We start from the raw sequence: 13856 nt of genomic DNA on the forward strand, positions 1-13856 counted from the left end.
AAAAATTTAGAATCCACCATTATTGGGGTATCGAAAAAAGCTTGAAAATTCTATTGGGTCTTGTTGATTATTGGGTTATTGAACTCAATTTATTGCTCGATTATTTTCGGCTAGTTATTTAGATAGTGTGATTGAATTTTGGTGTTGTTGGAAACTTTCTCACAAACAACCATGGTGGTAGAAATAATGGTACTTAAGATAGAAAATGGAAAGATGAAGAAGATGGATTTTAATTTTAATTTCTAATATTTTTTTCCCTTCTTAAAGTCAATGACACGTGTCACGATCCTATTAGGGGGTGACTTTCACGTTATCTCAAAAATTGGTCAAGCACAAATGTGGTGTGTCTTAAACACACTTTTGAAAGGCTGAATATGTAAAAAAATTCCCATCAAAGAAAAGTGTGTAACAGGGATTTCGCTGCAAGGTTGATGGGTAAACTATGTATTTTGCCCAGCATAAACCATTCTTACATTATAATCCCTGCATAAATAACATGTGAACCAAATGATCCCTTACTAAAATAGGTTGCCCTTGTGCAACCGCAATACTCCATTAAATTATATGATCTTTCTCATAAGCACATCAGTTTATCAAGGCACAGGTGAGAAAATTAATGAATTTCAATCAAGACTAGGTTTGATGACTTCTACAATCATCTAGAATAATTTTACAAACAGGTAGAGACAGGTTACACTGAACATTAGAATTCGTTGGGAACTGAAAAAGACAAAGGCATAGGATCTACTCCGGAAAAGAAACTATATTTAATAAGAATCAACTCTGCAGACGCACTAGTTATTCTTCTATGCGCTGACAAGAACTAAGAGAGCACCAACCAACTACATGGCCTTACACCGTGCAAGGAACTTGTTCAGTGTCCTAGTGTCCGTTGACCAGTCCATGTTCGGGAGCCTTCTGTGCATAAAATCTTCTGTACTTGGAATCAACCTCTGTTAGGTAGTAGGTTCCTGGTGCGAGAAGGCTGCAATCCTTGCTGGTTACAAAGTCCTTGGCACCATATCTGTGCTCCATTAGTTTCATTATTTCGACGAATTTTTCAGGAGTGAACTGCACCAGATGTTATTGTCAATCAGGGTTATGATGAAAAAAGAGATATAATACAACAAAAAATCACCAACAGCTGCTCGGGTATCTAAGCTTAAATAAAGTCAATGATGGAGCCCAAATCCACGATTGAGTTGTATATCAAAATTTAGCATACCTCGTGTCTCGATTTCAACTTCTCTGCAACATTCATCACACTTGCAATGTTTGACAAACTAAAAGGATGTTGGCCTTCGTTAAACTTTAGTGAAAACATTGTTGCAGTCAATCCACTCCCATAGGAGAACATGATTACCCTCTGACCAGCCTGAGGTAACAAAATGATTCAGAAACTGGAAGAAAAATGTAGATAATGGACATGAACAAGCAAATGGAACAAAAGAAGAAAAGCAACTTGTATTTACCAATGTGTTGTGCTTATTGTGAATGAGGGATGCAAAAGCAGCATAGAGAGACGCGGTGTACATGTTGCCAACTTGTTTTGGTATCAATGTGGTAGGTTGCACCTTCTCGTCATAAAATGGTTTAGCAACTTGCTGGGATGCCTGTAATATGCATAATAGAATTCCATTTTCAGTTCAGTCTTCAAGCTATTTATCCTACTTTAAGACTTCATTTCATCATTTTGAGTGAAGTACTGGATGACAATCGCAGGAGATCACTTGTAAAATAAAGACATATTTAAGGAAGAAAGAGTAGGAAATTGTTAGTGAACCTTCTCAAGATCACGGCTTTGGTAGCTTTCATCGCCGGTTAAGGATTCAAAGGGAGCCAGGATTTGTTTGGCAGACTCATCAACAGAGCTGCAAATGCAGAAATGGGAATGATTAGTCCAACGAATTCCTTTAAACAATAAGAAAATTCCTTTCTAACAGAAGATTTCTAACACACCTAGCATTCCTTAGAAAGTCGTTGAACAGCAATCGACCAAAGCTCTTCTGCACGAGCTGCAAGATTAAGAAAAGATTCAGATAACTGTTAAATCAATTTATTTAGAGAAGTAGGAAAAAATTATGAATCTGTATGGGGCTCATAAGCTACCTTGTTGTATGGTGAATGGAAGACAAAGTAGGCTGCATCAGCCATTGAGAATTGCTTGCCTTCCAATTTCTCATATCTAAAACATGGAAGGAAAAGGTCACTAAAAGATGATACTAGTTAAGAAGCCTCAACTCCAAATATATAGACACATCAATCGGCGGCTTACTTGTTGCATAAACTCTTGTAGCAAGAATCAAGTGCCATGAGATAACAGGTTTGTGAAAGCTTACCATCAACCACCTGCAACACAATTAACATCATACAGAGCAGATGAGAAATTCTGAAGCTTCAACAGTGATGATGCAGCGTGCACAACTTTGGTACAATAAGGAATTGATAAGAGATACTGAAAGTGTACAGATTGTCATGCAACACATTTTTTCCTGATAAAATATTCATCCAATTTCCGTAACAACCAAAAAATATTGTTTAAGGTACCAGCGAGTGGTACCTTTCAAAAAAATTCTATCAAGTTATATCACTTTCAACACACACTACCTCAAAAAATCAACAACAAATTTAACCCAACACTTAGAGCAAAATAGAACTTTGAAACATTCATGTGAAACTGATGATCAACAAGACAAACAGGGATAAAGGGGAATTACTGGATATTCACTGTCAAGGATCGGCTTGTAAAAATCATAGGCATGGGACATATGGCTAGCCCTGATCTTGCTTTCAAACACTAGAGGAGCATCAGGCCCCACAAGCATAGCAATGGCTGCAGCTCCTCCAGTGGGCCGAGCAGGTCCCTCTGCATAGACCTGTGAACAGAAGCTCTTGAACAAGTTAATAATGCTCATGCAAAGGCACAATATAATTCACACTATGAATTTAATAAGGAAAGCATTAGACAAAAAGCAAGTAGAATGCATTAAGATGATGATCATACCGCACTGTCTGTGCATACTACAAGTCCATAGCGTCCATCCCATGAGGAGCTTTCCACCCAATTTACGCAGTTGAACAATGCAGCAGTTCCCCCATAGCAGGCATTAGTTGAGTCAACTCCTTCAATGTCAGTATTCCCATGTTTCTGTTTGTTTGAAATGGTGCAGAACCAGGATAAGTTTTATGATCACCATATGTTATACGCATAAGGTAAAGCTTTAGCAGTGAAGAGGAAAGTCAATAAAGACAAACAAGCAACAATGGTGCAATGAACATTTTATTATCCAAGGATAAATGTGACAGCAAATAGTAATCTCATTTTGGAGGAGTTACTTATTTTTTCACTTAGGTGACAATATAGAAGGGTAACAAAGGATCAGCTAAATTTGAGGCCCAAGATGAAACTAGGACATACTTAATGCACAATAAGTGACCTAAAGTCTTAAACATTTCACATCTTTTATAATACTTGGCTGCAACAATTTTTTTTTAATTGGAAAAAAACTTCGGCTGCAACAAATATTATATTTTGAGCTAATCAGCAGTGATCAACAGTACGTGACTCACAGGCTTAGCAGCTAAGTCTCACTTGGCCACACATTTGAACAAACCATAATAGACTATTTTCTATTCAACATTGCCTAGAAGCAATAGCCAGTACCTCAAATATTTGCATTAAAAATGTCTTGATGGATTTGCTCTTGTCAATAACAGTTTCACTTCCAACCTCTAGCCGGCCAATTTGCTTTGGATCAATAGCATACTTCTCCAGAAGGGAAGTAACAGCTGTCAAGCTAAAGATGAAAAATTTAATGAGAACAGAAGCAAACATAGTATCACTTTTGCATGATTAACTAATAAAGTTAGTCCCAATTCCTAACATGTCCTAAAACACAAATATTTAAGTAATGAAATTAAATCGGACCAAATGAAGCAGAACAATTATATAGGATTCACTTATCTGATCCCCACTAGTTTGGAATTGGTAGGTATAGTAGTACTCCCTCTGTCCCAATTTATGTGATATTTTTTCCTTTTTAGTTTGTCTCCAAAAGAATGAAACTTTTTATATTTAAATATAATTTAACGTTAAATTTCCTATTTTACCTTTAATGAGATATTTCACACAAATGTTTATGACTTGTTTTAGACTAATAGTTTCAAAAGTCTTCCTCTTTTCTTGAACTCCACACTTGATCAAACAACATCACATAATTTGTGACGGAGGGAGTAGTCGTTTTTGCAGCTACTAAAGTTAGCTGTGTACCTCATCGATATAACATCTTCAACCTCAGTGCAAAAGCCCATGCAATCTTGTCCAAGACCAATTGTATACTTGCCTTTGCTTGCTCCATCATGAGCCTCCAATACTTCCTATACATCGCAATTTTACAGAAATTAAAATTTCAAAACAATCACAATCCAAATGTCGAGAAGTTCTATTAGCAGATCTATTTCTTCAAAACTAAAAGGTCAACATGAATGTCACATTATGTCACAATACATGTGACATGCAAGTACAATAAATTAAAATCTATGATCTTAGATTTATTAATCATTAGATCTAAAACAAAGTGGTTCCTAACGTCCGGAACAATTATTGACTTTCTCTTTATAACAACACTAAGGTAACAATACTCAATTTAAGGTAAAATAACAATTTCTTCAGAAAATTAAAATCGCAATAACAGAGGCATTTCGAGATTTTAAATGGTGATTATTACATAGCGAAAAGCTCTATCCAAAAAAAATCGAGTTTCGTCACTCTTTCTTCATTTTCTTCCCTCGTCCAAATTACAGCACCAAAATACAATCGTAGATATACATCTGAAAGTATTTATAATTATACGCATGTAGATGTACGTATTTACAATTTGATGTACAAACTTTTACCTGCTGAAGGCAAGTAGGAGGAAAGTAAATCTCCATGGCAAGAATTCCGACATTCTTCGGTTGAGAAGCCATTTCGATTGTTTCAACTGTAAATTTTGAGCACAAAAATTAACAAGATCAAAAAAATAAACCTTCAATCACGGGACGCCGGTGTTTCTTTCTCCGGCGAGGAGAATGTTCAAGACGAAATCCTAGAAGGTCGGAAAGAGAGAGAGAGACGTCCGAGTGATTCTCTAAGGAAGAAAGAAGATGAGTGGGGGTTGTTGTGTGTTGAGAAGCCTTCGCATGTTTCCGTTCAATTTATATACTACTATCGCACCCCTCAAATGCAGATTTCGCGACGACCCGTCATTTTCCAAAATAGGATAAATACTGGTGCACAAAGCTCGCTGAGTCTATTGAATGCAATATATGTCGGAATGGAAACACAACCTCGAACCCGTAAGTCAGCAACAATTTATTAATTACGCCAGAGCTACCCTCTAAATAATTGCTCCATAATTATATCAATTTTTTCCCGGATGATTAACTGGGATCCACAAAGAGGTCTCGGTCAAAATCTCGTCCTATTATCTGTTTTTGTGTCTTTTGTTCTTTCACATTTATGTAACATTATATTTTTTATTAATTTATTCAAAAAATAAATATTTTTTATATTGGAAAATAGAAATACTAATACTTTATTATTACTGAAATTTTTTTATAGTCATATAAATATTATAATATATTTAAGGCTATAAATTTTAGAATTTTTATCATCGCATAAATGTTGAGTATGACATATTTATGACCACAAATTTTAAAATTCTTTTGTTTTCTTAAACGTTATATCAAGTCAAAATTCGTCACATAAATGTAATGGATGGAATAATATTTTAAGCACCTACTGGTAAAAATGACACCAGATAGCCATTTTAAATAGTTGTTATTTGGGAATTAGTCAATATTTCTTAAATTTCAATTTTCATATTCGATTTTTTAGGGCACAAACGTCCTGAACTATCCTGAATATAAGATTTTTAGTTCAAATTTTTAGAATAAAATAATTGTTGGCTAATTTCTAAATAGCAGCCTAAGAATGACTGTTTGTGCACTATCCCCACGAATGTGTCAAACAAATGGTGTCAATTTGCACTAATTAGTCTATAATAAAAAATGTAAATCCATCTTTGGTCCATAAATAAAGAACTAAAAAACCAAATAAAATACAATTATTTTGCAAACATTAATTATGAATAAATACGTTTTTGAAAAATATCAGGTGGGCCGACAAATCTGCTTTTCCATAAAAGATGAGAACCCAGGATCTTTAATTTGCAACTGACAGCCAAGCCCTTATGCCCCAACTTCCCTCTGCCTATGTGTTTCACGTGTCTATGGCCGGGTCTGGAATTAGAATCTAATGGATTATCTGTTTTTAATTAGTTGAACCATTCATTTTACAAAATTATTTGAAGTTTCTGGTTAATCGGGAAATTTCAATGCTTACCTTATATTCACTGATCAAAATTTGACTCACACCGAAAGATAAATGAAAAATCATGTTTTGACATTGGTTCTTATAGTATGCTCTAGTGGTCATTAAAATGCGTGCAAAATATAAAAACTTAAAATAGAAAATATTACTCATTTTTAGTAGAATAATTAAAGTGCGTGCAAGCTTACAAGACACCTTATAAAGGGAAAAAATAGCAAAAAGCTTACCCAATTTTTGGTACTCTTAGGGTCGTTTGGTTGGGAAACAAGTTATTTCATGATTAATTATCCCGAAATTAATTATCTAAGGATTAGTTATCTCACCCGCCCATAGGGATAAAAAATACTACAATTCCGGGATAACTAATTTCGGGATCATTTATACCACGATTTATCACAACCAAACGTGAAATAAACTCATCTCAAATTTAATCTCGAAATTAATTATCTCTTACCTCTCGTATCAAACGAGCCCTCGTACACAAAATTCTAACACCAATAAATTATTGCATTTTCCTGCACCCCACTCATTTAATGTACAATTATCATAACAAGACGAAATAAACCTAATTCAAATAGTCATAATTAAAGGTCAACTAACAGTATTAGCTCTGTTTACTCTGTTTCAACATTCTTCTATCGTCTTTCTCATTATTTGCACTCATATGCTCTAATGTGTTTGAATTTGAAAACAGTTTTTTTTCCCTGAAATATTCGCGTTTAGAATAAGTAATTTGAAAGGTCGACAAAATATATGAGAGGAAGAATACCCAAAAAAAAATGTCTGTTTCGTACATGTTATCCTAACCTTCTTTTTACGACAAAATTATAAGAAAAAAAAGACAAAATTATCTTTCTTTTTAACTTTCTTTTTATTTCTATTTTCGCAACCCTTTTTTTAATGGAATTTCTCTAGTTTGGATGCCAATAGTGCTGACAGCCAAAACTGACCCCATTAAATACATACAGATACAGCTTCTAAATAAGGACCTGTTGGAGTATAAAATATCAGATTGGCGCCAAAACCAATACAAAATTGCAGATTAATTGAGTATGGACAACTAACTATGGCCAAAGCACATTCAAAGCTGACGAGGACAGAACAGGGGATTGTCGCTATTATATTTTGAATTTAGAGTTAATGAATTTTACCTGAAAAAGATTTATTGGACATTTATATTTTTAAATATTTTTCTGTATGTATATGTTGGCCGAGCAATAGTAAATGGATCAATTGAATCTGATATGAAATATTAGATCCGCCTTTGTGTCCGATTCTCCTTAAATATATTGACATGTTGGAGTATAATATAGTGTCTAGGGGCGTCTCCTTCCTAGATCATGTATTATAATGTAATATTTTTAAATATATATATATATATGATGCCTTGATTATTAGATGCAGCTCTTTAAGTGAGGTTCAAATTTCAAATCCTATGTTTATCTTGCTGTTTTTTTATTTCTTTATCTAGAACTGCACGATCCACAGAAGATTGGCATGTTTAATTTGGTGTAACTTCTTGTGTATTAATTAATTTTTTTTTCTTTTTCTTTTGTTGTTCTTTCAAAATTTTCAATCCTAATATAATTAAGTAAAATTATTACTATAAAATTTTATATATATTAAAACTAGCAACGGTAGATGATGTAGCATAAAGTTAACATGTTCAATTAATTCTAATATTTTCAATTTGGAGTATAGATATACATGTAGCGAAATTACTATTTTTAAAAAAATTGAACATAAAAGGCGTAATGGGTACATTTGTAAGAATTAAAGGTTTAACTCATAAAATTTAATCAAATGATCCAATTTTTCAACTATAACTTTTTCAAATGTATAAATTTTATTTTAATAAAATCAATGAATTGATATCTAACTAAATAAGATAACAGAGTGCATAGTTAAGTATACTATTTTGTGTTTGTTTCTATGGTAGGGGCTAAGTTTATTCACACAATGGTGTAAAGGTCACAAGTCGTTGTCTGGTAACCTAGAAAACAGGAGTACTCTGAAGCGTTTAATTAAATGATATTGGTAGTGTAAAAAAAAAAAAATTAAAATGTTGTTGCTATTGCATATATTTTTCATGACTTTTAGGTATTTATGGTCATAATTGGGTGTATTAAAGGGAATATTTAATTCCTTTCAAATTGGGCGGACACATGGAATATTTTGAAGGTCCAACTTGTGATAAATGAAGTTCTTTTATTTGGAACAAAAAAAGAGAAAAAAAATTCTTCAATTTGTTTTTTCCTTTCACCAACTTAGTGAACTTAAACGTTACGACGATGAAAATGAGAAGGAAAAAGTGCAAGCCAGAATTGGATAATGGAGGCAACTTCAAGTAATTTACAAACTGAAAATCACGTTTCTGATACTTTTAAGTTAGCCATGGCGGCTGACACTTAAGTAATGTCGTGGATAAACAGGAGCATTACTAAATGTTATAATAAATATTCATAAAATATAATTAAGAGAAATTTTCATAAATCACTATCTTTTGGTAGTAATTAACTATTTATAGATACCATTTGCTATATTACGGATTATAGATACCTTTTGTGTGGTTATAAGATGTATTTGATGTATTTAAGCTATTGTATTCATGAATATAGTAGCAAAAATAGGCGTGAATCAGGGAAGTCTAGCTAATCAGTTGTTGTATTCGAGTGTATTCGACTGTATTTATGGAGTGAAACATGAGATTACAGCAGGACATATTATTGTATTCAACTGTATTCGACTGTATTCACGGCGTGAAATAGGGGATTACACTGTTTTTAAAATGGAAAGTGAATCAATTAACATAATAGACTCCTAATATAACTCAACAAACTCAATTATAACACACAAATTTTGTATTTTCAGTTATAAAAAAGATTCTCAACAGAAAAATACCCCAAAAATATAGCAATCTTCAAAAAAATTATATAATACATCTGAATACATAAATTATATTAATCAAAAAAATATATGAATACATTCATGGCATATAGCGAGACAGTAAATATAATGAAATACATATAATACAGTGGGATACATTGAAAATCCGAAACGCGAAGGGGAAGAAAATTGAGTAGTAGACGGAGAAGTACTATCAGTTGTTGAATGTTCAGGAGAAAACCAATTAAGAGTTCTCATTCCTTTTCTCGGCATCGTCTTCAGTTTAGATAAATTATTCAAAAATTTCAGTATTTTGATATTGTTTTTGGATGAAGAAGGAAGAGTACAGTGTCTATGATTGAAGTTTTGATATGGATTTCCATGGCAGTTGAGGGAGAGATACTGGCGTTGATAGAGAGAGGGTGGAGAAAAATCTGAAAGAATAAGAGAGAAAAATAATACAAAGAGTATTTTATGGCTTAAGAGTAAGAGGTAACCATAAATAGATATTTGGCTATAAAAATCAAAAGGTATCTATAGAATATAATTTTTTAAAAGGGTGTTTATTTAAAATAAATAAGGTATCAACCTTTGCTATAGGAGGTAAAAATTCCTATAATTAATCCAAAAATTTAACGTTGTGGCAACCCACTATCATATCGAAATTCTATAGAGAAGTCCGTATTTTTATTGGAGTTGGGGTTGTTCAGCCCAACACATTGCAAAGGCCCAATGAGCAGTCCACTAAGACATTAGTCGAGGACCAGCTTCCTCCTTAGTAGAATGGTCGCGTAAAAATTGCACGGGGCGCCCTATTTGGTCACCCCCATTTAACCTATACCCATTTTTAATTTTTTTTTAACTTGTACCCACTTTTTAAATAACTTCAACTCCCTTTCTCCTCCTCCTTCTCCTCCTTCGTTTTCTTCTTCTTCTTCTTCTTCTTCTTCTTCTTCTTCTTCTTCTTCTTCTTCTGCTGCTGCTGCTGTTGTTGTTGCTGCTATGAAACTTCAGTTATTAAAATTTTGTGTAGACATATCTGGTTCAATGATAAGACGAAAATTTCTTACACGCAGGTGGTCATTGTTTGGCACCATGTCCCTTTTCTCCCTTAACTTTAGGCTGAAGTGAAAGCAATTCACCACAAATTTAGCATCTTGCCCATGACAAGGAAACACCAAGTTACTTGTATAGTTGTATGCAATAAGAAATAAAATGTCCATTGCTTATATAGTGCTGAAGTTTTTACAAATGAACTAAATAACTTCAGCTCTAGAGCTGAAGTTCGACAGTTACAAAACAAAAACTTCAGCTCTAGAGCTGAAGTTCGCCAGTTACAAAAACAAAAACTTCAGCTCTAGAGCTGAAGTTCGCCAGTTATAAAACAAAAACTTCAGCTCTAAAGCTGAAGTTCGCCAGTTACAAAACAAAAACTTCAGCAATGCAAATAGAGAACAAAACTTCAGCTACTATGCTTAAGTTCAGCAATTACAAACAAAAACTTCGGCACACTTTGGTTCAACACACTTGCTACTTCAAGACCGTCTACTAGAATGCTGAAATTTTGCGTGATTGCCTTTGCTACTTCAGCCCCCTATGCTGAAGTTATGCGAAAAAGCGGGTACGCTTGTAATTTTTTTGCAAAGCGGGCACAAGTTAAAACGAGACACAGAAAGCAGGTATTGATGCAAATTCTCCAATGGTCGCGGGTCCTTCTTTATTTAAGTGACCCGACCCAATTATTTTGTATATATATAATTAGATGATTCTTTTGTAAGAGACGAATTCACTTTTGATATTTTACACTATTAATAAAATTTCTCTCTCTACTCGTTCATATCGTACTAGACATTTCTAGGGTTTGCTATTTGAAAATTTTCACTATTAATTCGGATTTAACATGTTATCATGGTATCAGAGCCACGATTTTGGTGACTTGCTCTGAGTGCTTTCTTCCGATGGTACCCTCAACATGTGAATTGTATTTTCCCTTTCCTCCGATGACGATTGAATCGGTGATCAAGTTTCCATTTTTGGTGACTTTCTCTGATGTTTGAGACCATTTTTTAGAATTTGTGAAGAAGTCTGATATTGTTTTCTCATCTCATATTTTGTTTTGATTCCTTGATTGTTTTATTGAATTTTTTCCCAAAGTTAAAACCCTAATTTTGCTGAGAGTAAGGGTTCTACTGGTGTACCTTCGATTGTGACTCCGACTTCTGAGTCCTCGAGTGCTAGTGCATCTTCAAGTGTCGAACCATCTCATCCACGCTATTTGTACCTGTCTAATTCTCTTGGGACTGTCATTGTAGTTACTACTTTTAATGGATCGCGGTGTGGGAGTTGGAAACGAGGAATGCTTATAGGTCTGTCATGTAAGAACAAATTAGGTCTGATCAATGAAACTGTTAAGAAGCCGAGTGAAAATTTCCCTTTATATGAGGCTTGGAGTCAGTGCAATGACATGGTCACCGCATGAATCTTAAAAGCTTAGATATGGAGATTCGGAGAGCGACTAAGTCAGCTAAAAAATTATGGAAAGAAATTGAAAGGAGATATGGTATGCCAAATAGCACTAAAGTGTTTCAAATCAGGAAAGAAATATCCTCCATCTCCCAGGGATCTTCTAGTATAGCTTCCTATTTCAATAGGATTAAGAAACTCTGGGATGAATTATCTTTCTCCATTTCCTATCCTTCATGTGTGTATGGGTGTAAGGAGGCTTTTCAAAAGATGGAGGAGGAACAAAAGGTCCATTAGTTTCTAATGGGATTGAATGAGAACTATGCAGGTGCTCGAAGGAATATTTTGTTAATGAAACCTTTTCCTGATATTGATAGTGTCTACTCAATGCTTAATGCTTATTGAGGATGAAAGCCAAGCTGAGGTTACATCCTCCATCCCTTCCTTCAATTCAGAGTCAGCCTCTTTCTCCACTGCTGTTGCTTGGAAAACTTACACTCAGAAAGTCAGTTTTTAGCCTAAACCTTACTCTTAGAAAACTAATTTTGAGTCTGCTAAGAAATTTTCTTCCACAATTGTATGCAAGTATTGCAAGAAGTCTGGTCACTCTGTTGAAAGGTGCTACAAGTTGCATGGATATCTTCTTTGGGTCTAAGTTCAAGAAGACAATAGCATATGCTCAAGTTTCTGATTCTCAATTGATGAGCCATTCTGATAATTTTGGGGGTGAATCTTCTAAAATTATATACACTGATCTTGGGGGTCATACTTTTACTAAGGAACAGTGTGATCATCTTTTCTCTTTGTTTCAACAATCAAATCCTTTGCTTCTACTGAGATGGGTTCAGGATCTGCTAACTTTGCAGGTTTGTTAGATACAACTGATTTAGACCTTGTGGTGTCTTTTCTAGCAATGTCTCTAGGATAGAGAGTAATATTTGGATCATAGACTCAGGTACCATAAATCACATGACTCATCTTAAATCCTTTCTTAGAGATAATAAGCCCTTATGTATACCTTATCTTATAACAGTTCCTAATGATTACAAAGTTAAGGTGACTTGTAATGAAACTCTTTCCCTTTCTTCTGATATTTCACTTTCTAATATGTGCCCTCTTTTTATTATAACTTGATTCCTTTGTCTGAATTGTTAACACATATGCAAAGTTATGGCGTATTCATTCTCTCTGCTTGTATTCTGTTACATGGCCTTTTTCTGAAAAAGTCTCTGGTTCTTGGTAAAATTCAGAAGGGGCTCTACCTCTTACAGTCAGATAATCTTTCTTCCATTGATTCTTGCACTTCTTCATTTGTAAATACCACAACTACCATGCTAAAAGATGTTAATAAGAGCAGTTTCAATTCTTGCAATTTTGTACCTTCCATTACTGTTAATTCTATATTTAGTTCCTCCTTGTCTTTTGATCATATATGACATTTGAGGTTAGGCCATGTACCTTTTGCTAAAATGAAGTCTTATCCCTTTTTTTTTATAAATTGCCTAAGAAACAAATTCTCTTGTGCTCTATTTGTTCTATGGCTAGGCAACAAAGACTACTTTTCCCTGAGAGTACCATACATTCTTTTGCTCTTTTTCAATTGGTTCATGTAGACTTGTGGGATCCATATCATACACAAACCTATAATGGTTTTAGATATTTCATCACTATGGTGGATGATTATACTAGGGCCACATGGACCCATCTTCTTTCTTTAAAGGCAAATACTTTTACTATCTTGAAGTCCTTTGTTATTATGGTTCAAACTCAATTCAATTGTTTTGTTAAGTTCATACGATCTGACAATGCCTTTGAATTAGGTAGTAGTATTGAGGCTACAACTTTCTTCTCAGCTTAGGGCATTTTGCATCAAATTTTATGTCCACATACACCTCAACAAAATGTTTAGTGGAAAGAAAAGACATGAATTTAATAGAGACTGCTAGAGCCTTTCTTTTCTAATCCAAATTACCAATTAAATATTGAGATAATTATGTGTTAACTGCCACAGTCTTGATAAACATATTTTCTTCTCATTTACTTCATAACAAGTCACCATTTGAGCTTTTACATGGTAGTTCTCTACCCTTCAATCATGTGAAGACTTTTGGTTGCCTGTGCTTTGCTGCTGTGC

The 13856-nt window shown here is 34.0% G+C and overlaps 1 protein-coding gene across 1 annotated transcript; it reads right to left on the reverse strand.

The window, feature by feature from the left end:
- Nucleotides 1-605: 605 nt before the first annotated feature.
- LOC104246352 (hydroxymethylglutaryl-CoA synthase-like) lies at nt 606-5312 on the reverse strand. Its single transcript, XM_009802161.2, has 12 exons — nt 4897-5312; nt 4271-4377; nt 3665-3797; nt 3005-3148; nt 2718-2876; nt 2276-2349; nt 2110-2185; nt 1960-2015; nt 1784-1871; nt 1473-1613; nt 1226-1375; nt 606-1071 (listed from the first exon to the last, which is right to left on the reverse strand). The coding sequence occupies exons 1-12, from the start codon at nt 4966-4968 to the stop codon at nt 883-885; spliced, it is 1389 nt and encodes a 462-aa protein (XP_009800463.1). The 5' UTR covers nt 4969-5312; the 3' UTR covers nt 606-882.
- Between the last annotated feature and the right edge of the window lie 8544 nt (nt 5313-13856).

Source organism: Nicotiana sylvestris, chromosome 8 (assembly GCF_000393655.2).
Source record: "Nicotiana sylvestris chromosome 8, ASM39365v2, whole genome shotgun sequence".
Taxonomy (NCBI): Eukaryota; Viridiplantae; Streptophyta; class Magnoliopsida; order Solanales; family Solanaceae; genus Nicotiana; species Nicotiana sylvestris.